General features: G+C 40.8%; 1 protein-coding gene across 1 annotated transcript; it reads left to right on the top strand.

The window, feature by feature from the left end:
• Positions 1-746: 746 nt before the first annotated feature.
• Positions 747-25,163, top strand: EEIG2 (EEIG family member 2). Its single transcript, XM_084266423.1, has 11 exons — positions 747-898; positions 14,947-15,067; positions 15,644-15,673; positions 16,144-16,260; positions 17,380-17,426; positions 20,851-20,957; positions 21,873-21,968; positions 22,530-22,716; positions 22,797-22,924; positions 23,299-23,368; positions 24,885-25,163. Exons 1-11 carry the CDS (start codon positions 750-752, stop codon positions 24,925-24,927), a joined length of 1,095 nt encoding a protein of 364 aa, XP_084122549.1. The 5' UTR covers positions 747-749; the 3' UTR covers positions 24,928-25,163.

Raw genomic sequence — 25,163 nt, 5'->3', positions numbered from 1 at the left:
CTGCTGCCAGGCTGCTCTTAACTGTAAACCTGAATGCCCGCATATCTTCCTTTCTACAGAACAGCAGCTGTTGCTTGTACCAGGAGCCGAGCTAGTTGTAAGTTACAGGCTGACCTGCGGTACAAGACCCTGAGAAGGTCTGAATCAAAGTGGAAGGAACCTGAATTCGGAGTTGAAACTTCCAGGTCTAAACGGTGCTTCGGTAACGTCCCTAAAGCGACACGCGTAAGGGCTGCACGCTGCGAGAAAGCAGGCTTCCGCCCTGCGGGGTGCGGAGCGGGCAGAGCTGCCGGGGCCGGATTGCACAAGCCCCGCTTGGCCGGGACGGCGGCGCGCCCCTCCCCCGGACGGCCTCGGCTGCGCGGGACGGCGGCGGGGCGAGTTCCCGGGACCGAAAAGCCTGGCAACGGCACCGGCCGGCTCCGCGCAACGACGGCGCGGTGGCAGCCGGGGCTCGGCGGGGCCAGCGAGCGGCTCCTGCCGGCCGCGCCCCGCCGCCGGCCGTTGCCGGCAGCGGGCGGAGCGGAGGGCGGGCGGGTTTGAAAGGGAGGCGCCGGCTGCCATGTAAGCGCTGGCCGGGAGGCGCTGCGGCCGCCAGGGGCTGAGCTGGGAGCGGCCAGCGCTCCGGGCCGGCCCGCGGTGCCGCCCTCGCTCCGGGCATGGGAGCGGAGCGGGGTGGTGGGCGCGGAGGGGAGCTGCCACGCGGCGCTGAGCGGGCGTGGGGGCGGCCCCCGGGGAGCCCCCGGCCCATGGCCTTCATCATGATGAAGAAGAAGAAGTTCAAGTTCCGCGTGGAGCTGGAGCTGGATGAGCTCTCCTCCGTGCCCTTCGTCAACGGCATCCTTTTCTGCAAGGTGCGACTGCTGGACGGGGGCAGCTTCAGCGGCGAGTCCTCCCGGTAGGTGCCTCCGGCGTCCGCTGCCCTGCCGGCAGCCCCGTCCCGGCCGCCCCCTTTCCGAGGGGCTTCGCTCGAATCGGCGCCTCCGCAGAGCCGCGTCCCGGTCCCCGGGAGCCAGGGCGGCCGGCCGCCCTTGCAGCCCCCTCCGCCCGCTCCTCTGGGACCCCTCGGTGCCGCGCACCGGGGGCTGGGGCTCAGCCGGCTCCCGCGGCGCGGCGGCCGCTGCCCTGGAGGTCGGGGGCCCGGGGCAGGGAGCGGCTGCGGGCCCTTCGCCCCGGGACCGAACGCGGGCACGGGCGTTCGGCGGTCCCGTGCGCGGCTTGTCACCGAGCTGTCAGCTCATCCCGCCTGCGCTGCCATCAAGGGCAGCAGAGAATGGACGCGGGAGCACTTGTGGCTGCTCGCTGCCTGAAGCCGTAATGCCTGGAAGTACATTCTGAGGCTCTTAAGCGCTGGGTGTCAGGGGAAACGAATGCGTCGGTGGAGAAAGGTTGTCCTAGAGAAACCGGGCGCTTGTGCCACAGCGCTTCGAGCTGTAAAGCCCGCGGACTGCGTGGGGAAGGGGGGAAATTTCTTGCTGCCTTGTCTGAAGTCAGAGCTGTCCCCCTGGATGCGAGTTGTGCCACCTTGATGCTTTACTCTGCTGGATGCTGGCTCGCTGTGTTTCTTTCTGGGGGGGTTAACACTGAGTTTGATGGGGAAGTCATCTCTCATTTCCTGAACGTGCTCAGGTCACAAGTGTTACAGACCTTGTCCGTGCGGTTAGTTGTGCAGTGCGAGGGCAGCCGTAGGCAGGTGTCTCCTCTTCCTCTGTGCCTCAGCAACGGAGCTGTCATCCGCTGTGACGGGGGCTTCCCGACCCGCTGGTGCGGTGGGTAAACAGTGCAGGTGGATTAATTTTTATCAGGTGCCAGGCTGAGGCAGGAGCTTGTCAATAAGGAGGGTGAGCTGTGGCTTCAGGTCTGGGGAGGGCACTGCCCTGCCATTCCCCTCGGTCATGCCATCTAGGATATTCTATTGCTTTAATGTTGTTATGAGAAGGATTTACTGAAAAATGTCAAGCAGAGTTTTTGGAGCAGACAAAGAATAGTAACAAATCTATGAATATTCAGTTATTTCCCTATTAAAATACTGCTGTTACTGAAGTTGCTGAATTATCTGCTTTTGCTTTTGTAAATAGAATTAATCAAGGTGAATAAGGAGCATAAAAATGGAGCTTTGGCTAAAAGCTCCTTTTAATCTATGCTGTTATACTATGATATATAATTGAAGATTAATTTTCCTTCTTTACAGTTGGAGGGCCTTCACACATCAGTGTTCTGTTATCATTTCATGTCTTCTTCCTCAATGTTTTTCTTGTGAGCAACTTCTCCATGAGTAACAGATAATGATTATAATCATGATTTTAGGCAGTAATGTGCCATTACTGCCCTAATGCAGCCCTTGCTGCCTTGAAGTAATTTTCACAGGCTGATGTACATCTTCTGGAGAGTATCTCTATTTTAAAGGTTTCAGCTGAGCTGATGGGTTTTCATACATTACTGTGATCTTAGCCCTTTTTGCTTTGCCTGTTTATAATGCTAAAATTAAAGGCTTGAAAGAATACCTGCATGTCTTTGTGAATGTGAACAGTGTATTAAGAGTAAAATCTGCATGGCAGGAGGTAGTACATGTACATAGGAAGTGTCTGTGGAAGTGTGACGATGCTAAAAATGGTGTGGGAAATATTGTGTTTGATTTAAAGAAGCTTTGATATTCTTCCATTTGCTTTTTCTGTAAGTTTGGCTTAAAAATAAGAACAGCAGTTAAACTTACCAAAGTACCCGTGAGTGAAACTGGTCCATTGCTCCTGGACTGGGAAGTGTTGAGGTACACTGGTAGAAGGTAAAGAATTTCTCTGCAGTGATCCTTCAATGCCAATTTAGGGAGTGCCTTTGCTCTTGGCTTAAGAATTAACAGATGGATTTTCACAGTGGTGATTCAGCAAAGGTCTGAATAAATAAGGAAGAAATTAAGTTAAGATCAGAGTGGCAGCCTTTCACAACTTGTCAACAGCAAACTCTTTTTAATAGCCATCATCTTCTAAGTTGCATGCATTTATCAGTTGCAGTGAGAGCCTACAATTGCACCCTTGAAGTAGTGATCTTTGCAGCATTGTAACAGAAGTTGTGTTTCAGAAAGCAACATACAGACTCATTTCAAATAGGGTGTAATACATGGAAAACTGACCATGCCTTTGTCATTGCATTTTTGTTACTGACTGAGGTCTAGTAAACTATAGTTTTAGGAAGAGAAGTTATGAGAATTAACTTCTGGAGCTGGTACTGACACAAAGCAATAACTACCCTGCTGCCCCTTGCCTTAAAAACACAAAACCCCTCGAAAGACATACTGAAGGCACTCCTATTGAGGAGCTATAAAGGAGCCTAACGTTACAGGCGCTTCCTTCCAAAGCTTACTCACTGAGAAAGAAATGTCACCTAACAGGGGCTGGCAGCCCTGGAACAGAAGTACTGAGCTGTGCTGGAAGCAGACTGAAGCTTTCCAGCCCTGTAGGGATCTTGGTGCAGGAAGGATTAAAAGCCTGATCCCGCAAGCTGGGTGGCACTGTGGTGTCTCACTCCGAGCCATGAAGTGGGACAAAAAGAAGACAGATAAGACTCCTATAACTTTTTTTCCACTTCTTTGATCATTAGTGATAGAGATATGTAAGAAATATGTGATGGAGACACGGTCTGTGTTATTGGAGGCTTGTCAGAGCCCAGCTCCTTTCCCGGGTGATGCAGATGTGTGCCTGAAGTGCACAGAACTCCTGTGTGTGTGCAGTGTAGTACACAGCAGCCTGCTTTGTGTGTGAGCAGCAACAGAGTTTGTTGTTCACACATCACTAGTTTTTGTGTTTGTGTGTACTCTTTCAGAACTCCAATTTGAAAACTTCCATTTGACATTTACTGTAGGAAAAGAAAATTCTGTGTTATAGTGCTAAATGCTTAATTGCCTGTCAAAATATTCAACTTTTTAAAGTAATCTGTGACTGTTAAATCATAGTTTGATCGAAGGTCATTAAACAGCTAAGGAGTAGTAGTGTTTAAACCTGAGGGGAATGTTTGTGTGTCTGTGTGCAAGAACAGGACCTTAGAGGTTGAGGGAGAATGAATGAGTTGGAGGCTTTGACTCTATGGCAAAATCTCAGGGGAGTTGTGGAAGAGGGACAGGTTTTGTTTGGTTGATTTAGTAAACTGCCAATCAGCCTTATGGTTTGATTCCTGCCCTCTCCTGTTTGAAATCATTTTCATTTAGACAACTTTCTAGCTTAAGCCTGGCTTCCTGTGTGGAAAGGGGTCTTCCTATGTTTTTTTTCCCTTCCCTGGACCAATGGTAATAGATCTGACTCTTTGAAACTGGATACATTAATATTGGGTACTTGTGGAGATGCCAAGATACTATATACCTACTATATACCAGACGGTCATAAAATTGTGCACATAATGTCTATTGTACCATGAAAGGACAGAAGATTATTCCAGGACAGCCATTATACCTGTGAATTCTTTGAACTGAAAAATACTCTTTCAAAGTACAGATTTGACTAAATACGAAACATATTTATTCTAGTCTAATGCAGACATGAATACATTGAAAGTCTAGGCTGTCTGCACCTCCCCTCACTGTAACAGTGTGATGAAATAATTGATGGGTCCCTAGAGTAGATAGCTGCTCGTAGGTCAAGTTGTTGCTCAACCAGCAACAAAAGAACAGATGGGATATGAGGAAATCAAAGAAGTTTTGGAAAATAAAGGATCTCATTTCTTGAGGGTGTGATTTCAGCACTATACTGTACAGATTTTAGGCTACAGTAGTTGTAAGCCTGGTAGTTACATTTTTAGCTCAGCTTCTACCTGCACCCCACTAAAGGAAAGGAAGTCTTGGTTGCTGTGTTCGTCTGACTCCAGTCTTAAGTTTGTTCATATTCCCCTGCCTCTGAGATCTGACTTCTGACTCTTTAGACTTCATTCTTTTACAAAACAGCATTCAGAACTAAGCAGCTTAGTGTCGCTGGGATCTGTGTGACAGATTAGGGGCAGATGAGAACTATAATTTTTTCATCAAAACATTCTTTTTCCTGACAGATTCTGGGGAATTTTTTTATGCACACCATACACTTCAGTCCTGAGAGGCAGTCTCAAAGGTCTTGCTTTACTTGTATGAATATATTCTTATCCTAACAGACACAGGCTAGAATAGGTAATTGTCTTTTGTAGTAAGTGATTTCTTATCTTCCAGTTGAGTTCTATTTTGTTCTTGTGATGCTTGGCTACCTCCTTCTCAACTTCCTAAAACTACATCTGTTTTTTGTGACTCCAGTAAATACGTTTTCTGCCTCACTGGACTCTTCAAATGGCTTTTTAACCGTTGTTTTCCCCATTGTTGCTATTGCACTTGAAAGGCAAAATTTCTCCTGAGAGTAACACAGCTCAAACAACTTTGTTGTAAATAAAAAATGCTTTTTAAAAACCGTACCTGTCAGGTGGAATTACTGTCCCTATCACTCCCATCTTCCTGCATGATGTATGCATTCTGCTGACAGACTTCAGAGCTGGTAATAGATAATGCTACTTCTAATAGCTTTTCAGATGTAACTGGATTTGCAGTTGGATAAACTGAAACAAAGTAAGTTTTGAAGTGCCTTGAGGCAAATTGATGGTGGAATAAAAATTCTCACTTGCAATTTTGTAGCTGCTCTTTTCACATTGCAGATTGTCCACCAAAGTGTTTTATCAGTTGAGAAGAGACTGTTGGGTAAGCAGCTTCCAGGCCCCGTGTCTCTCTGTATGGAGGAAGAGATAAGAAGAGGAAGTTCTCTATACAAATTGTAGCCTTTTTAAAAAATGCAGTTTCTTTGTACCTCTTCAGCCTTTCATTGACAGCTACAGGACAATGGGTTCAGGCAACAGATTCAGAGAACAGGCTTGAGGAAGGTGATGTGGTGCAGAAGGATTGGTATGGGTATTCTGGGCAGGGCTGAAGTGGAAGAAACGAAGGGTAAAATAATAATGTTAGAGTTCACCTATGAAGGTGGAAGAGTAACGGTGTGGAAATAAGAGGGATGAAGAAATCAAATCTCTGAAATAGACTGAGTGGGGGAAAATCAAAGAATTAATCAAAGGAGTAAAGAAAATAAAATCAGATCTGAAGAGAGTTGTCTTTGGGCTTCAGCAGGAGGTAAAAACATGTTTGTACGGACTGCATTTTGCAAGGTGTGTAACTGGTCACTGCCCTTATGAAAAGGGCTTTCTGGCTTTGTATCTCTTACCAGTTCTTAGAGCTAACAGCAACAGCAAGCTTTCCAGGAAAAAGTTCCTCAAGTTCCTGATGCATGACAGGCATCTGTTGAAGAGGAAGGCGTGCAGGGGAGAAGCTTTTATGTTCAGTGTTTGGCTCGTGCAGAGGGGGTACTTGGGTTTAGAAGGGCTGGTGGTGGTGGTGTTTCCCCTGACCTCAGACAATACATGCAACACACTATTTTGCTGTCATCATCTTGCAAGCACTGCAACACCTGGCTGCCTTTGTGTTTTAAGGACTCCTTGTGTTTATGGAATAATTTGGGGGGGGGGGGGGGGGGGGGGGGGGGGGGAGACCTAAAGTTCATGTAGTCCAACTTCCCACTCAAAGCAAGACCAACTTCAAGTGTGTCAGGAAGCTCAGAGCTTTGTCCTGCCAACTTCAGAAAACCTGTAAGAACAAGGATTCTAGACTTCGTAGACATCCTGCCCCTCTGCTTCATCACTTCTGTTGGGAATGCTTGTTTCCCTTATTTTATTGGAATTTCTCTTGTTATTGCTTTTCCCTTCTCCACTCCCCACTAAAAAATGTCTGGCTCCATTGTCTCTCTAACTCAAAAAAGGTGGCTGAAGACAGCAATTAGACCTTCCTTTGCCTCTTCTGATTGACAAAATCCCATGTTTGTAACTTTGGCATCAGGTCCTTCATCCCCTCATCCTTGTTTCCAGACCCTCATCTCTCACCCCCTGGACTTGCTTCAGTTTATCAGTTCAGTTTATTGGCTCAGCTGAGAGGTCCCAAAACCAGATGCAGTGCTGCAGATGCAGCCTCCCAAATGCTCAACAGAGGGTAAAGCTCATTTCCTTTGAACTGCTGGCTAGGGTCTTGCTAGGGCAGTTTGCCCTTCACAGTGCTAATTCCCTTTCAGGTTTCTGCAGTTGCCTGTAGCAAGCAAGTTTTCCCTAAGTAAAAGTATTCCAAAGCAGCTTTATTTCCATGTGATCATCAGCTTACACACATTTTATAAGAAATACTTGACATGAAATGTTGCTACTTAAAGATTTAACCTGGGTTTTGTGAGTAAAAACACGTGGAGCAGAAAATGATTCCTCTGTTGAAGTTTTGCATGTACGAACAGCAAATTAACTGCAGAATTGTGCACAAGTGGAGCTCTTCCTGCAGAGCTAGCTGCTTGCTGGCTTGCTTAGTGCCAAAACTTGTGAAACATTGAAGCTCTGTTTGTAAATGACTGGTTTTGTTTGGTTTATTTGCAATGCTTAGGAAAAAATGTTTTTGTTGGAGAGTGTGTCCTCTTATATGACTCAGGCTGGAGGAAACACAGAGTATTAAAGGAAAAGTAAATTACTTTTTCCTGAATATAAGAAATAAACTGAAGTTTTGCATAAGTTATTACTACAGTGTATACATTGGAGATTGTGCTCTCAAACCTAGAGATGTGTTTCTACATGCAGACTGAATTTAGCATGCTGGTTATCAAAGAACCTAAAGCAGGGCTTGGTGTTTGAGAAGTCATAGTGAATATGCCTTGCTCCTTTGTAGCTCATCATACTTTAAAGATTGAGGTTGGAACTGGCTCATGCATGGGCAGCATGTGTTATGTGCATTAAGTTACAGTATTAGATGCACAGAATACACTGGAATAACACTTGTGCTACAACATATTTAGAACACTTGTGTTAATTTTGTATTTGTCTATTTGTTTGTTTCCACTTCCATCTTAGCAGTCAGGATTCTATTTTAATTGGGAAGTGAAGGATGATCTTGTTTATATTTTTATGTGTACAGTGTAGATCTTAAAAGACAAGACCATGAGTAGGTCATATTGTTTGGCACCTCAGCTGTATAGAACTAAACCAAACAAGAAAACTACATTTGTGTGTACTAAGAGTAGTTTTCTTCTGAGGATCTTAATGCTTTACAAATACCAAGCTACTTGGCAGATCTCAGGACACTGAATAGCATTGCATGATGTTTTGCCTGAAAGCAAACTGATAGAACAGCCACTCAGTTGCTCTGGGAGCAACCTGTGTCTTTCCCTCAACTGTAAGACTGCTCAGACTTGAAATGGAAGTAGACTTTGGGTAAGAGGGGTGCAAGAGGATATTCTTCCCTGGCATGCCAAACCATTATGTGTTCCCAAGTATAAATGAGAACTCTGTATCTAACAATACCTTCCTAATGCTAAAGATAGCCAATGAAAGGTCAAATCTTCCTGTGAAGTACCTGAACCATCAAGGGCACTGAAAGTGTGGCTGGTGAACTGTTAAATTAGAGGCTAATGCCTTAATTCTTGTCTCTGCCAATGTCATGATCCTACCTTACTCTGGCATTCTGCAGAAGACAGATGTTTGGTTTTATTTATATCTTTTTAAAAAGTATATAACACAAAGCACCATTCCCATTTTAAAAGGCTACTTTGTACACTAGAACTAACCAAGTTATTGCAGTGTACTAAACACTGTGTATGCATGAGAAGGGCAGAGCTAACTGTATGAAGTTTAGTCAGCCAAAGGCTGATCCGAGGAAGCTGTTAGGTTAGGTGATAAACATTCATATGCACTCCCAGAAAACAAGTGCAGGAAACAAAGGTAGGGGAGGGTGGAAGAGCTGCAGTGATATCCTCCCCCACCTACTCCCAGCCCTGTCACATGAGCCATCAGCCCAACAAAGGCCCATCTACAGAAGCCCAGGGACACAGAAGCAGACGGGGAATTGCAATTAGGGACTTGGACCAGGGGATGCCCTGTCTGGGCCCCTCCCAACACTGTCTCAGGAGAGACTGCTCCCATTGTCTGGGCAGGAAACCCCATCGTGTTTAGCTAAAGCACCTTTTGGACTGAGAGGAGTTACTGCAGAGCACTATGACACACATCATGGGATGCAAGGAAAAAGGCTTATTATGGGCTGCTTAGGGGAGGTACTAAAGGTGGAGGAAGGGATGAGTTTAGGTGACCTGGGGAGGAACAAGTGTGAGGAAAAAAAGAGTTAGGGGACAAAAAGGCCAGTTTGGTATAAATAGTTTGCTGGTTAGCATATTGGTCCATCCAGCCCTGCCCAGTTTCTAATTAGTGCACTCTGTTCTATCTTCACATTAAACCATATTCTAATTCTCTCCTGGGAGGAGGGCTCTCTGCTCAGTGTGTGTGGGGGACATGTGAGTGTCAGCAAGTGGAGAAAAAACATTGCAGCAGAGGCCCTAAGTGCCTGAGGTGCCAGCAAGAGCAGAGACCCAAGTGATAGACACAGGGTGGGACTGTGGGTCACAGAGGCCTGTGTGTCTGTTGTGACAGCAAGGGGCCTAGGACTGGGGGGCAGAGCACCTGAGTGCCAGCAGCTGGGGGGACCAGAGGAGTGAGACAAAGTGCTGGTGGTCACTGGTGTGGAAGCAGGGGTCAGGCCCCGTGTGCCTGCGGTGCTGGCACCTGGACTGAGTGCAGGTGTGCGAGTGAGTAAAGGCTCTCAGGGCTCAAGCTGGGCTGGCTGTCAAGTAGGTTCTGTAGCCTGGGAGCCGTGTACATAGGTGTCCTGCTCTGTCAGAGGGAGAAGAGGGATGAGGCTGGGGCGCTGGCAGGCTCTGTGGCTGTCACCTGTGTGGCCAGCGGTCTCCAAAATCCCTAGAAGGCCACAGCAGCCCTTCCATCCAACTACCAGCTTTTAAAAATGGCAACAGTAATATTCCAATTTACCCCATGGAGTGAGAAAGCTGCAAAACGTCTGAGCAAACACCCCTTTCCTTAATATAAAGCAGCATACTGACCCAACTGATCACAAAGTATTTCTAGAAGTAGTTGCATGTGAAAGTAATCTGATATAAAGACTGAACAACATCTTGAAACTGAAAACAACTGCTCCTAATTTCTTGTTTCTTTGGTGACCACTGATTCCAAAATAATTGCACTAGAAAAACAATCCATTTAACATAATTATCCCCATATGGCTAAATGTTATAACTGGCTGTCTTGAATAATTCAGATAAAAACTTGAATAAACAATTTTCTGATTATTGGAACATAGAGTTTTGGTAAATGCCCACAAGGAATTTTGGCTTCTTTATGTCTAAGCCTCTCCTGCTAAAGCTTTTCCATTTGGCAAGAAGGGATTTTTCCCATGACACATAAGGTCCTGCAAAGTGATTTATTTTTGCGTTTTTAGCTGTTTGCTGAAACAAGCCATTTTTCCTGTCCTTTATCTATGTGGAAATGAACAACAATCTGCTGGTCATAAACAACACCTAAAAAAACAACAAAAAAAGAGCCCTCCACTTGTCAACTGTTTAGGATGAAGAGTTGACTGGGTTCTTTCTTTTGAGTTGGTTTTCTTGTTGATTTTCTGTTTGGATCAGAAAAGCCAAGACTTTTATTCATCATTCTGAATGGCAGTTGGGTACAGTGCATAAAATACATATAGACCAAGACTTGCCTACAGCTGAAATCTTTCTTTAGAAATCTAGGCAATCTCAACCTGTCCCTCTGAAGAAAAAACATGGTTTAAACCAATGGTAACTGAAACTATACTTTGGAATCAATTTATTTAAAATGTCTATCAATTTATCCTTTGTTACACCTTACTGGCACCATTTGTTAAGTTACACCAAAGCACTACAACCTCCTAAGTATCTGAATGCAACAGTAACTAAGATATTTTTTTATTTGTAAAACAACTGGTTTTGCTTTGCATGTGGTAAAGTGACTGTGAGGCTCATAGGAAACTGACTCATAACGGAAAGCTTTCTCCAGCATACCCTGTAGCATAGGCACAGCTGCCAAGAAGTTATCTGGGTTCATTTCCATAGTAACCTATCAATATAACTGTTTATTTTCTAAGGGCCTTGCACTTGAACTAAGAATCTCATAAACTTAGATACTACTCTTTAAAGTTAAACGTTCTGATTTGGTTTTTATTTCAGCAAGAAAGGAATAAATTGCTGGTCCTTTTCTTAGAAAAAATACATTAATTAAAATATGTCAAATTTGTCATTATACAATGGAATTAGAAGAACTGTTGGGTGGTAGGCAGTTGGTTGAAGGTTGTTTTGCAGACTGTGTATGAATATTTCAATTTTTTTTTGTTTTTGTTTTAAATAGTGTGCCAGTGAAAAAACCAAACCATGTATTTTTGATGTTTTTATGAGGAGGAAGGAGTATTGCTCATTTTACCTGATATTATTTTTACAAGAATAAGAGCATCAGTATCTCTAAGTGAGGCCTTTTTACTGGAACTTTTGTTTTCTTGTTTGTAAGAGAAGTAAAAACCTATTCATTGCATTTAATGTTTATTACATTACTTGCCTGAATAAATCTTGAGCTGTGCTATGAGTGGATTGAGTCTTCCAAAGGCAGGGTGGTTCCTTACTTGAACAATAGCATACACCTATCAGTATCCTGAAATAAATTCAAAATCCTTAAAGGATTTAAGGACACATAATATTTCTCAAGCAGATGTGACTTAGATTTATCTTGTATTTACAAGCAAAAAACCCATTCAGTGTTCACTAAATTGTCTTTTGTTATAATGTTAGACATGTCTGGAATACTGTAGAAGTGTAAAACTATATAACTATAGAGCTGCTTTGACTGCAGTTTGCTATGAAGGTTGCAAGGTGTTCTGGGAAGCAGCAACATCATCTGAACTGTAATACTGAGCTGTACAAAGATTTTTGCACATTATTTTGACCTGAAGAGTTTGCACAAACATTTTTTGTAAGAAAATAGTATTATTACTTAAGTTACAGATGTAAAACCACTATGAGAACTTAGAAAATTGATAAATAGGATAAGTGATTCAATTCTGGGTGATAAGGGAAGGGTGATAATGGTTATGACAACTGTCCTACTAGTACAGTGCCATGCAAAGGGATTTTCTGACCTTTGTGGGTTGATTACAGGTGAACACTTCCAGTCTTGTAGCCTGGTTTTATAGCTGTACAGTGAACAGCAGAAAATCTACATCGTTTCTAGTCCCCAGAAGGACCCAGGAGGCTGGAATTGGTTTGCAGGTACTACTGGATTCATAGAGATGTGCAAATGCAGGCTCCCTGGGGGTTCATGGCCGTAGCTGATATGTCTTGATCTGAAACTAGAGATAGAATGCAGGAGGAGGTTGAGTCAAAGGATTGTTATGAAGTCTTGCTTTTTGAAACTTTATAATAAAGGTTTGTGTAATTGCATGCATTTTACTACTGATTAGATATTTCTGGTAAGATTTAATTTCAGTGATTCTTCAAAGTCTAGTAAAACAGACAGCTACGACCATAACTTTGTTTAATCAACAGCGTTTTTCATTATTATCTTAATTTAGAGGGTTTTTTAATTCTAGTGGTGTGCTATAACTGAGGTTCTCACTCTATGCTGAATCCATACATAATATCTGAATCTGGATTTTTTTTATGTCTATGCATCTGGGGGTGTTTGGGAAGAATACTACTAGTGTGTCAAAATGTGATGGTTTTAGAGAAAGAAAATCTCAACCAATCACATCACTTAGTTAATCTGTATTCAAGTTCCCCTTCCTGTGCAGTCTTTTTAGTCTAACAAGCTCCCAAAATTCTCAGTAGCTATCAGTAGGGTTGAGGCTGTGAGCAAGTCTACTGTCTTTCCATATCAATGGAGGCCTGTTGTTTCTGATGCTTACAAAAGAACATTAGTACTGCTTCATAAATTTCTAGCATTCTCAAGCTATCCTGAACTGCTGACAGAGTACTACAGTGAATTTAATGACTTAAGATGGTGACATAAATATCCCTTCTTTATCTGAAGCAAAAATTTATAGCTGGACAGCTGATGAATAAGTTTTTTTTTCTCCTTTTATCCTGCTTGTGATAAAACTGGTTTTGATGTGATGGTGTTTTTAAGAGAGAAAAGGGCCCTTTATATTTTCATTTTTAGGATAAACTTAAAATGTTACTTAGAAAAAAATAAAGAACTTTAAATTCTGGAGATTTCAATTCTAAGTTACTTTGAGTAAGGCTGGACCAATGTCACTATGCATGCATTTGGATAGCTGTGTTCTGCTGGACAGTGGACGTGCAATTGACCATTTTCTTTACCTGGGAGTTGAGAAAATATCACATTAAGTGCTACAACAGTTATTCCTAGTCCTTCTAAGTGTAACAAATGTTAGCTGTTATCAGATATCCCTTTAAGTCTGTAATTGTAACTATTTGTAATTTGCCTTCTTAAAATTCTGGTTCCATTGTGTGGATTTCAATAACTCACAGTTGGGATGATTTTTTTTCAAATCATGGGCAAGTGTACAATGTAAAACATAACAGATAAGTAGATCACTGTCTACAGAGCCTGTTCCTTTTAGGTCATATGCTCCAATGTGACTCAGTGTTGTATCATCAGAAGCCGTTAAGTCTGTTCTAGTCATTAATCTGACTCATTTTAGGCAGGCGACTTTATTCCTACCTTAGGAAGTGGTGCTGGCAGTGAGCACCAGAGCTGGCAGCCTCACCAGCACAGCAAACTGGAGCTTTTGCATGAGCCTTGCAATTCAGCATTTCTCCATAGGTGTGATAAACTGACTCCAGCTTACGTGGAACCACAGAGTTCTACCTCTGCTAAAGACATCAAACTGGATGTAAAACATAGGAATGTATGTAATGGAAAACTGGAAGAGAAAGAAAAGGACAAATGCTACTTTAATATGTGAAGACTGTATTTTAAAAGTTCCAAATTTAGAAATGTGGGACTAGAGAACAGCTTTTGATCACTGAGGCAGGTTGCTCAGAATCACAGTCCTTATGTCCCCTGTTACTGACAAACTGGCCAACCTTCCCTTTACTTACAAAAAAGAGGTTTTTTGCTCCTCTGATTTGAAGGTTGTTCTAGAAACTTGTTCTGTGGTAATACTCAGTTTTAAATGGGTATTTGATTATGCCTTATTTTGGTCCTAATCACTTGTCATGTGGCTTAATGTTGTTTGGTCTCTGAAGTGTTTGAATCACTAGAGTATTTTTATTATATGTATTTTTTTTTTTTTACAAGATCCAAGAGTTTTCCCATTGTTCTCCCTGTAGCTGTTCATGCTGGAGTCTGTTCTTGCTCAACAAGAGCTACCCCAACAAAACAATGTGTTCTGTTTGAGCCTTACATAATGATGTTAATATAGCTGAAAGCAGCCTGCATTTTGACTTTTTCTCAGCTGCATCATGCTGTCAGGTTGTAGTCCTTGGGTGATGAGCAAATCCATTCAGATATTAATCATCCTGCTGTGCTCTCAAACAGCAAGCTCCCAGTATGTAGCTGAAATTCTTGTTTGCCCCAAGTGCATTATGTTGTATCTGGATATTGTACATGATCTGCTTTGCACATTTCCAGGCCTCAAATTGATCCAGTTCTGCTGGTATGATGCCCCTTCTCTCTGTACTGAAAAACCACCTGTCAAAATAGCATCTTGAGCATGTCCCAAAGCTCAGCAGCTTGGAAGGCAGCACCTGGGAGCTAAGGAGGACTTCACTGTCCTGAGGCAAACTGGAGAAATCAGTCTCATCAATTCACAGAAACACATGGCTGCTGAATTGTTCTGTTAAGTTTAAGTTTAAACTGTTCAAGGTTTGAACAGTTATTAGTCTTGCTGCACACAGAGAAGGGAGGATGATTACTCAGCCCTTGGAACAGTCTTCGTATGAAGTCACCACCTTACAAACAGTGGAGCAGTGTTTGTTCTTGAACTGTCCTATTCCATCTGATGGTCCTGAATGTACATGCAACTGATCCTAAGCACATGTTCTCTATCTGCAGGGAGGTGGTACAGGCAAACTGCGTCCGCTGGAAGAAAAAGTTCTTATTTATGTGTAAAATCAGTGCCAGTGCCACAACAGGGATTCTGGACACGTGTGTTTGTAGGGTGTCTGTACGGAAGGTAAGCAGCACTTTTTCTCTCCTCTTTCCCTGCTCTCTCTCACTTGTTTTGGTTTTATTTTTAAATGCATGGTAACCTTCATAAAACAAATTTCAGCTGCAACCATGCAAGGTACTCTTCCTATAAAAAAATTTGTAATAATCGTAGTAATTACCTTAGTTTGACTAATTAATGGATTTTTATGTTCTTGATTCTAAAGGAATTGCTCATCAGTGTTTTATAAAGTTATCCCTTGATAGAAACTTTTAGCAAGAGGCAGTAAACTTAGAAGCCTTGAACTATGCAAAGTGCCAGAATTTTGTATGCAGTACTTCATACCTTTGGGGCTGGTCTTTGCAAGAGCCAAATGCTGGTTGGCATCAGGCACTCACCCTTCCCCTCCTCTGCAAGATGAGAGTCTCCCACAGGGCCTGCACTAAGGGCATTATTAATACTAAGTTCTAAATGGCAACTGTACACCCTAGCAAATGTGTGTTGAGCTACTGTAAAATTAAGATTACCATTTGCTTTTCTAAAGAAAGCAAAAAAACCAAAAAAACCCAGTCACTATCTTTAATGACATGTCTTTTTTTCTAGGAGTTAAAAGGAGGCAAGGCTTATGCAAAGGTAAATTGAGATGTATCTGACTTTGCCTAGCTTTTTTATTGTGCTTTTATGCCACTTTAATTCCATTAAAGTTTAATAATTCCATTAATTTAATAATACTCTAATACCCATTACTTCATTATGCACAGTACAGTGATGTGGTGGAACACTCGTCAATGTGGGGTTTTTTCTTTTAATTTAGTATTTTGAAAGGGTTGATTAAAAGTAAACCCTTCTTCATGTGCTTATTTTTTAAAATAAAGCTTTCCTTGTTCTGTTTCCTCTCTTGAAACATTAATTTTTAACTGAGTGACACAAAATTTGGTACCCAAAGTTTGTTTTCTGCTTGTTGCCTCGGGCCACTCCCTTCAATGGGCATCCTCTAACTCACATCTGAAACTGCTGTTGAGTGGCACTCCATACTGTGCACATAGCAAGCACCCACATTTAGTAGTATGCTTACTACTAACTGTGTAATTTTCTCTTAACAGCTGGGATTTGCAGATCTGAATCTAGCAGAGTTTGCTGGATCGGGAATCACCACTCGTCGCTGTTTACTGGAAGGTTATGATACCAAAAATACAAGACAAGATAACTCCATTCTCAAAGTAATTTGCTGCTTTTCTCATACTTAAACTAATAAGGCAGAGAACAAGTGGTATGATTAAGCACATCAGCCCTGTTTAGAGAGAATCACTGAAATCCATGCAGTCAAAACCAGAATTTGTCCTGCTCTCTGAACTGGAGCTGGATCAGTGTAAAAAGCTTTCAAAAGGTTTTCCTGTTCTAAGAGGAATTAAAAAATGAAATAGGGAAACACAATGAAAATTAATATAAATGTAGTAATTAGATGTTTAAGACTGGGCAACTTCTTGTGCAGCTTTCCTAAGGGTGAATCTCTTAATTGGTTTGTTTATAAGCTAGCTTTGACACCTCCATGACTCCTGGAACTTTCCCTTTTCTATCTGATAGTAATCAATGCAACAACTGGTGAGCACTGTTGGAAGGAACCACCCTACTGTTCTCTCTCATTAGTCCAGGGAGTTTAAAGAAATGGAGTAAGATGCATGAACCCAAAAGTAATTACATGCAGGATGTTACAAGTAAATTTTCCAAGAATTTCTTTTCCCACTAAGACACTGGGATTCATTCCTCATACCACTGAGTACACCCTGTAAGGATGCACTCTTATTTCTTTAGGACGCTCGCCGCCTTTGTCCAGAGAACTTGTAATTGATGGCTTTGCCCCAGCTAACAAGCCTTCTCAAGGCATTGTTGTCCTGCAGCATTATTTGCCTTTCGTGGCTGGGCTCTATCTCTTATGTTAGCACAACCTGTTCTCATGTGCCAGCAGTTTGCCAAACACTCTCAGCAAAGAAAGAACATATTTCAGCACCCACTGTTGTAAACAGTAAATTCTGTCTGCTCATGGATCTTTTAGATTTCCCTTGAAACCACTTTAACTGTTAATAATTCTAAGATTCTTATTGAGCTAAGCATCTTTTGCATAGCCTTGTCTATGCAACTATGTTACTTCAAATGCTATTTTGTGTTGTTTGCATATGTACCAAGAAAAAATGTATTTGATCTGCATATGTGATGATGTCATTTTATGTGACATAAGTGTAAGACTTGTGGCAAGTATAACTTAGGGACAGGACCTTATATGATAGACCAATTACTATTTTTTTTTTCCTTACAATGGCTTTTGTTTTCTTAATATGCAGGTTTTGATCAACATGCAGCTAATGTCTGGAGACCCATGTTTTAAAATGTAAGTTTATGAAAAAATCTGTGTGGGATATAGAGTTTTGGTCATGTACTCCATGTTCAGAATTGTCCTTCTAATTGGTGTTAACAAATCTCCTCATTATGACAAGAATATTAAAAAAAAAACCAAACCCACAAACCAAAGAAAGAAAAAGGCTCAAAGAACTGGAATGGCAGCTGAATAATGGCTAACATGATAAAAATGCCAATACAAATATCGTTGTTCTCCCTGCTGTTAAATACCTAATCATATTTTCAAGCAAAGCCTGTACATCTTTAAGTTAAAAAGAAAAAATTAAATCAAATTTATACTTAAGGGAAACTGTTCCTGCAGGAAGCTCATATAAAGATGTGGTATATAGTGATCTAATGCTTGTGTTTGGAAAAATGTGTATTCACAAGTCTCAGGTGAACTTAAAAGATTTATTTAAAAGAAGAATTTAGAAGTGTGATTAGGACTTAATACAAGAGAATGCACTTAGAGATTTTTAGTTGGCAAAGACATTATGCAACTTGATAAATGATGCAAGAGGTAACATCTGAAGCAGTAGCTAGGAAAACCAATGCTATGTTTTCAGGATCCTTTGGCTTCACTGTCCTTAAACTATACTTAAGGAAATGCAATAGCTTTGCTAAAGCACGTTAGCTTCCATAACTAACCATAGGCCAGAAAAATCACACGTGCCAGGGAAAAACCCAGCCATGAGTAAGATGAGATTGTTGCCTTCTTTCTAGGCTAACAAGCTATTTGTTATGAGGCACCCAAGCTTAGTGGATAACTAAACTGACAGGGTGCAACGGAAAAGCTTTCAGTTTCCAGAGAACACAGCTATCTTACTAACCATGACTTAATTATCCTGATCAGTATGAAGTGAAGAACTCTCACATGTCATTTGTATTTTAAGAGGTATTTCATAATAAGATAAATGCCATTCATTTTAAGGATAGACTGAGATATGTATAGAATCAGCTTCCATGAATGCAGGGTGGAAAATTCCTCAATACTTGCCCATATTCTTTGCCACAGTTTTTTCTGCAATTCAGAATGTTGGTAGACTGGGTTCTTCAAAGTGTATGTGCTCAGTTCAATGTCAATCTTTCTAATTCTACATGACAGCATGTGGCAATTTTGTCTAGATCAGGTTTAAAACAACTTAGTTGTATTTCACTTGTCCCAAGATGTTTGGGAAAGGGGTTCATTAAATAATACCTTGAAAATAAATCTGATCCCTTAAATTCTAGTTTAACTTAACTTTTTCTTCAATGCACTTCATTTGCCATGTTGTTATACTGAAAGTAGCAGGAGATGAATGATAAGGTGCATTTTCTTTTCAGAACATGATTAAGCTGCAGAATTCCTTGCTGCTACACAATGTGAATACTAAAAGCTTGAGATAGAATTAACACAAATTCCTTAATGAAAAATTCTTGAGGGCTATTAAGTCTAAAACATTATATGAGGCTCAAGAAATACCTAACTTATGGATGAGGAAAAGCTAGAAGAATATTCAGGAGATGCCTTACTATGTGTGCCATACTCTCTCAGCACCTGTGGTTTCCTGCTGACAGGGAGAGGATGCAAGGCTCTGCAGGCCTTTGGTCTGAAGCAGTATGCTTGTTCTCATGTTTGCTCTTCCAAGGCAGAGTTAAAAGAAAAAAATGAGCATAAGAAAAACAGTCTGAAAAACAATTGCTAGCTCCACCCTTGTTATGTCCATCTCAGCTTTTTGTGGGGGTTCTCAACTTTCATTTATGCTCTCAGACCTTATGTTGGATCAAAGATATCTTCCTTTGTAAAGATATAGTACTTGCTTACAAACTGCTACATGAACGCACTTATGCTTCTGTATGGATCAGGGGGTTCATTAAAAATACTCTCATTAACTCTATTTAAACTAATTTTTATTAGATTAGATTAATATCGGCAACCCATGTCCCTCTGAATAACCCAGTGAAGGGGCCTAGTAATGTCATACAGCCTTAATCTGTAGCAGTAAACATATACTGAAGTCTTCCCTAAGTGAAAAAGATTGTGTTTGAAGTGAAATGAGACTGCAGCTTCCAGAAAAGCAGCACTGATCTCCTAACTCAGTCTGAGGTTACCAGTATGAAGAACCTCATGATTTGTAGGTTTTAGCTGATTCAAGGTATGTAATTAGTGTAATCAAAAACTCTTTTCTGTATCAACAAGAGATTTTGTGAGCTGCTGCTGTGGCTGTTATGCTTACCATCGTTTCTGAGGAGACAGGCGAACGTTTGCTGCACCAGTTTTGCTCAGTTGATTCACCAGAGGAATTCTTCAGTGTCCCCCTTGCACTGACCAGTAAAGGCCCTTTGTCCTGTCTTCTTCCACCCTTCAGTAAGAGTAGAACACTGTAAGATCTCATCTTGTGCTCACTGAATAAATAGTAAGAGGGAATTCCCTGAATTTGATTGGGCAAAATGTTTCTGTACTTTCAGACCAGTTAACAAATACATCACTGGTACTGATAAACAGTTTCTTAAAAGCAACTAATCATCAGTCATGCATACTAATAAAACAGTGCATTAGTGTTCTTCAGTGGCTGGTACTGAAGTAGTTGAAACTACTACTTAGTTTTCTGTCCACCTAGGAAAAAAATCTCTAACTGAAATTATTCACACTTGGCATTCTCACCCAAACTGATGGTATAACCATTTCCTGGAATGTAAACTTTCAACACATGCAGAACAAAAAAATTATCTAATCCAGATGATCTTCACAGAAGGAAAAATAAACTTTACAGTATTTTCATAATCTGCACTCAGCTCCCTATTTTGTGAGGAAGGCTTTTTAAAAAGCCTTTTATTATTGAAGTAAGTTTATGATGTACATGATGCTTTTTTTATTTTTGCAGGAGGTATTATTCAGAGATGGTAACACAGGCCCCTTTGTTAGGAGAGGGAGGGTTATCAGCCCAGAATGTCTTTAAGTGCTCTAACAGAGATGAAACAAAGCCAGGAGCGTATGACACAGCGCAACCCAAGTAGGCCAAGTGTCATCATGCTGTTGTTTTGTTATTGGGTTTTTTTCCCCACTTAGCATCCTGCCATGCATTTCATGAAATACTGAATTACATATATTCTTAGCAGGTAAAGTATCCTATGATTCATACACATTAAGAACTTCAAAATAAACATGTATCACCCCATCAATCATTGAAAAAGGAAAAGCCTTCCCAAGGATCCCCAGAAGCCTGCAGGATTCTGTAAAATGTCCTTAAACTCAACAGAAAAAAACCTTTTCTGTGATTTTTAACAGGGGGCTAGACAGCGTTTTTTCAGGAAAAAAGTTACAACCCTGTTAACAGGGAACACAATATGAATTATTCCAACTGACTTGAAAAGAAAAATCTGTGCTGATCAATATGGAAGGATTAAAGCAAATCTTTACTACCTTTTTCTTACAGGCCTCCTTCCACAGCAATGTCTTTAGCAATTGCTGGAGAATCAGAATCTTTGCATGAAGACAGGAAAGGTGGAGACAATTTAAATGTAGTACATCTGGGCATAGCAGGTATAAAATAATGCTTCTAATTTCTCAATGCTTTTATAACTGGCTTCACAGCTTCAAGGCGATGTATGAAATATTTCTAATCTTAAAGGGATGCAGAAGGTTGGCCAACAGAGGAACCTTCATCCATTATTTGTTGAAGCAATCTTCTCGAGAACATCAGTTGAATCTCTCTTTTTTTTACTTTTGTAAAGGATTATTTAATGGAAAGGAGGAATAGAAAATAGATTGGAAGCCTACCTTTTTTAACAGTTAAAATATTTCATTTTGTGGCATGTTTCTTGATTTGCTTGGGATTTATGTTTTGACTCAGCATTTAATTTAGCTCATGATTTTCAACTTACGAATCATAGGAATACGCATAACAGTAAATTTTGAGGGGCAAAAGTTCTAAGTATTAAAATTGAAGTAGTTTTTCTACTATTAAAATACTTTATTAGATGTTGAAATTTGGGGGTGGGGTTTTGTTAGTTGGGGTTTGGGGTTTTTTTGGGTTTTTTTACAAGCTTCAGGCTCTGCCCTAGCTTACTTGCTTCCACCCTAACCATAGCCTAAGCTGCCTTAACCACAGATGTCAGAAAACATCTAGCACACCATTACACTATGGTACTACAGAAACTGTGGTAATGTCTTTAGTGTCTACAGTGTAGACAGATCTAGAACTACATTTCATACCAATCTTTCTAATTTAATTGGACTGTGTTATTCAGAAATATGTGATTTTTTTTTTAAAGGAATGCACATTTGTTACCATACATGGTATTTTTGCAGCACTTGAATCTCCGAAGCGTTTGTACAAAAGCAGTGTCAAGTCCCTAATTCCTCTGGGAAATCTGACATTTGAATCTAATCAAGATTACAGGCAAAGTAACAACAAAGTTTGCTTTAGCAACAGTATCTGACTTTCCTGTGTTGCAGATGTCTCATCAAAGAGTGCCTCAGTCCCAGATGAACTTGGTGCATGTGGACATTCCAGAACATCAAGCTATACGAGTCAGCAGTCAAAACTGTCAGGTAGCTGTTAACAATTTTGTTATGAGCTGTTGGAGGTTATTTACTTTCACTGTTTTAGACTGTAAAAAATAGAGTATACTTTACCAAAAATGGTGTGAAATGGAATGTGTTTTTTCCTAGGAGCTTAGGGAGTGGGGAGGGTTATTTTTTTTTTCCTTTTAAGAGCACAATGCATTATTTGTTCAGATGTGAGACAGCTTTTTCCCTTAGCTGTCTCCAATAAACATACCTGAATGAGATTTTTACTTCTTCCATTTGTAAAATCAAGTAACTTAGAAATGCAGACTGAGGTCTAAAAGCTGAAGGGGGAGTATTAACAGCAGGTCGTTATATTTGTTAGGAAGCAAGAGTTATTTAGAACAAAGAGAAAACAACATGTGCTAGATTATCAAACCCCAAGTGAGTTGCCTAGCTGATATACACACATACATTCATAAGGCTTTTGACATTTCTTTGTAAGAAGTCAAAACACAATCTCTGCTTTCAGGACAGTAAAATGTAAGTAATGACCCTAGCTGCCAAGAACATACCTAACTTACCTCTCCTGTACCTTCCCAACAGGATATAGCACGTGTCACTCCAGATCATCCAGTCTGTCTGAACTCTGCCACAGGAGAAACACCTCTGTGGGTAGCACCTCAACAGGAATTGGAAGTATTCTGGAGCCATGTGAAGAGACTGAGCCAAAAGTAGCCGAAGCTGATATTGATACAGCTGATAAAGATGCAGCATCAGAAAGACTCTGCAGGTACACATAACTTAAAAGCCTTATCTAGTAGAGGTAAAACATAAGTTACTGTATCACTTCTAAGAGCTCCTATTTTGCAGACATCCTGTAAAGCAAGACTCTGTGGAGTCCCAGCTGAAGAGGGTTGATGCTACCAGAGTTGATGCTGATGACATAGTTGAAAAAATACTCCAGAGTCAAGACTTCAGTTTAGACTCAAGTGCAGAAGGTAAGGAGATAAATAAGAATGCTTAAGGAAAACTGATGCACGTTACAGGCCTCAAGAATACCTACTTTTATTATAGTCCTTGATGCTTGCAATCATAAGGACGTTTTCTGCTTCATCCTGCCTTCCAAGAGTTGAAGAGATCCTTGTATGACTCAGGTAACTTTCCCAGAGAATTACTTCTAAGCCTGGAAAGAGCAGAGACAAATCTATGAGGAAGGCAGTTCCTACAATCCATAACATGAAGTTTTGTTCTTCATTATTTAAATCACTTGCATTTGAAAGTAACAGTAACAGAACTGAGAGACTTAAACCAACTCAGTTTCCTTTAATGTTGCCCTAACTAAAACTAACTTGTTAATTTGTTTGCTTTCCAGAAGAAGGTTTAAGATTATTTGTGGGTCCTGGTGGAAGCACTTCTTTTGGAAGCCATCATCTACCTAACAGGTATGTAGCCTGAAAAACTAGTCTACAGGTAATACTAAAAAAACACCACAAAATGCATCTCATACAGCAATTACTCTACATATACAAACTTCATCTTTGTATCTTTATATTCTGTATAATTCAAAAGCGCCAAAAGAACTAGATCATCAACTTCTAAAGCAAAGACAAAATTAGTTCCAAAACAGAAGTGATTATCAGCCATAAGAATTATAACTTTTGGATGTTCTGAGGAGTCTCAGTTCCAAAGTTTTCTTATATGAGTGGTGTTTCAGTAAGGACACAGGAAACAGGCACCAGTTTGAAATCTTAGCTCCATAGACTTACTAAACCGGAACTGGAAAGAGTCTCAAGAGATATACACACCTACCTTCACAGGATCAAACTTGTGTGTTTTCCTGATAACGAGTCGGATTTTCTCACATCTGTTTTGCTCACATCTGTTTCCATACACTACACTGTTCCTGTTTCAACAGCTTCTTTATTTTTCAACTACTTGTAGCCCTGAACTCTCTCCCTTGATAATAATTTTTTTTTAGAACCAGGGGTATCCCTTTCTTCTCTAAACCCTTTTAAAATATCCTGATATATGTCTTGACCTGAATGAACTACTGTCTTGTCTGATAGTGAAACATGAAAGCCAGGTAAAAATATATCCTAATACCATAACTCTGCAGTCCAGTGTAACTCTTAAGATTTTTCTTTATCTCAAAAAATTAGTATAGCATAGCATCAGTATTTCAGCAATATTTCTGGAATTAGCTATAAAAGCAGCAGATAATGTGCTGAAAACAACCCCTGAGTTTTACACAAGCAAGTAATACCAATGGTTAAAAACGTTCTCTTGGTGATGTACCAACTGGGCACTCTAACTTCTATCTGAGATGATGCGTATCTTTACAGAGCACAGTACTGTAGCATAGAGATCTATCTCAGTTCAGTGCCAGAACAGTACAGGCAGAGTGTTATAGGAAGGCATCTCACCCTATTAATTTTTGACACAGTACTGCAATTTGCCATGTAAAACTACCACTACCCTCTGTCATGTGGGGGGTGAGGCAGTTTCACAACTATACATGTGCAATTCAGTGTGAACAAAAGAGATTTTCTTCTATCTTAACATAAAGCTATCACTTACTGGTTTTTTAGACACATCTATGTATAAATGTATATGAAAATATTAGCTGCATAGGATATAGCTGGGGTGGGAGAGAGAACATTTAAGAAACTATATAGAAGTCCAACACTGACGTCTTTTTCAGCAATGTCATTTATCATCTTGAATGCAGTATAACACGAAATGCTTTAATGCATTGAACTGTAGGTTACTCAGTGGCACAGTAATTACACCTTTCCTACCCTTCACATTTAGCTCTTCTGGTACTAGCTGTTCAGTTGGGGTGTTTATTGGGGGGCAGTGTTAATTTAGGTTTTGTGTAAACAGTTAACTTGCTGATCTGTGAGGGGTGTTGTTTAGCTTTATTTAAATTGAACTAACTTCTTTTGAATATTCTTTCAGAGTAGGATCTGGAGCATATGAGCAGGTGGTGATAAAACGCTAGAGTGACAAACAAGAGGAAAACTTGGAGCTCTGACACGATACTTCTGGTTCTGTTTGCTCTGTTGCAAGAGTTGTGAAACCCAAAATGAACTCAATGTGGTTTTTTTTAAAAGTAATGGAATGTGTTTTGTTCATCAAGCTTCATCTTCTGTGGTATGAAGGCAATGTTTAACTGTATACCTTGTACAAGTACTTGAGGACAGTTTTGGTAAGCTCTACTGGTCATTAGTGTAATTA

The sequence above is a fragment of the Gallinula chloropus genome (genome assembly GCF_964237585.1).
Source record: "Gallinula chloropus genome assembly, chromosome: 6".
Taxonomy (NCBI): Eukaryota; Metazoa; Chordata; class Aves; order Gruiformes; family Rallidae; genus Gallinula; species Gallinula chloropus.
The sequence above is the reverse complement of the archived record's forward strand: the minus strand, read 5'-3'. Positions and strand labels throughout refer to the sequence as shown.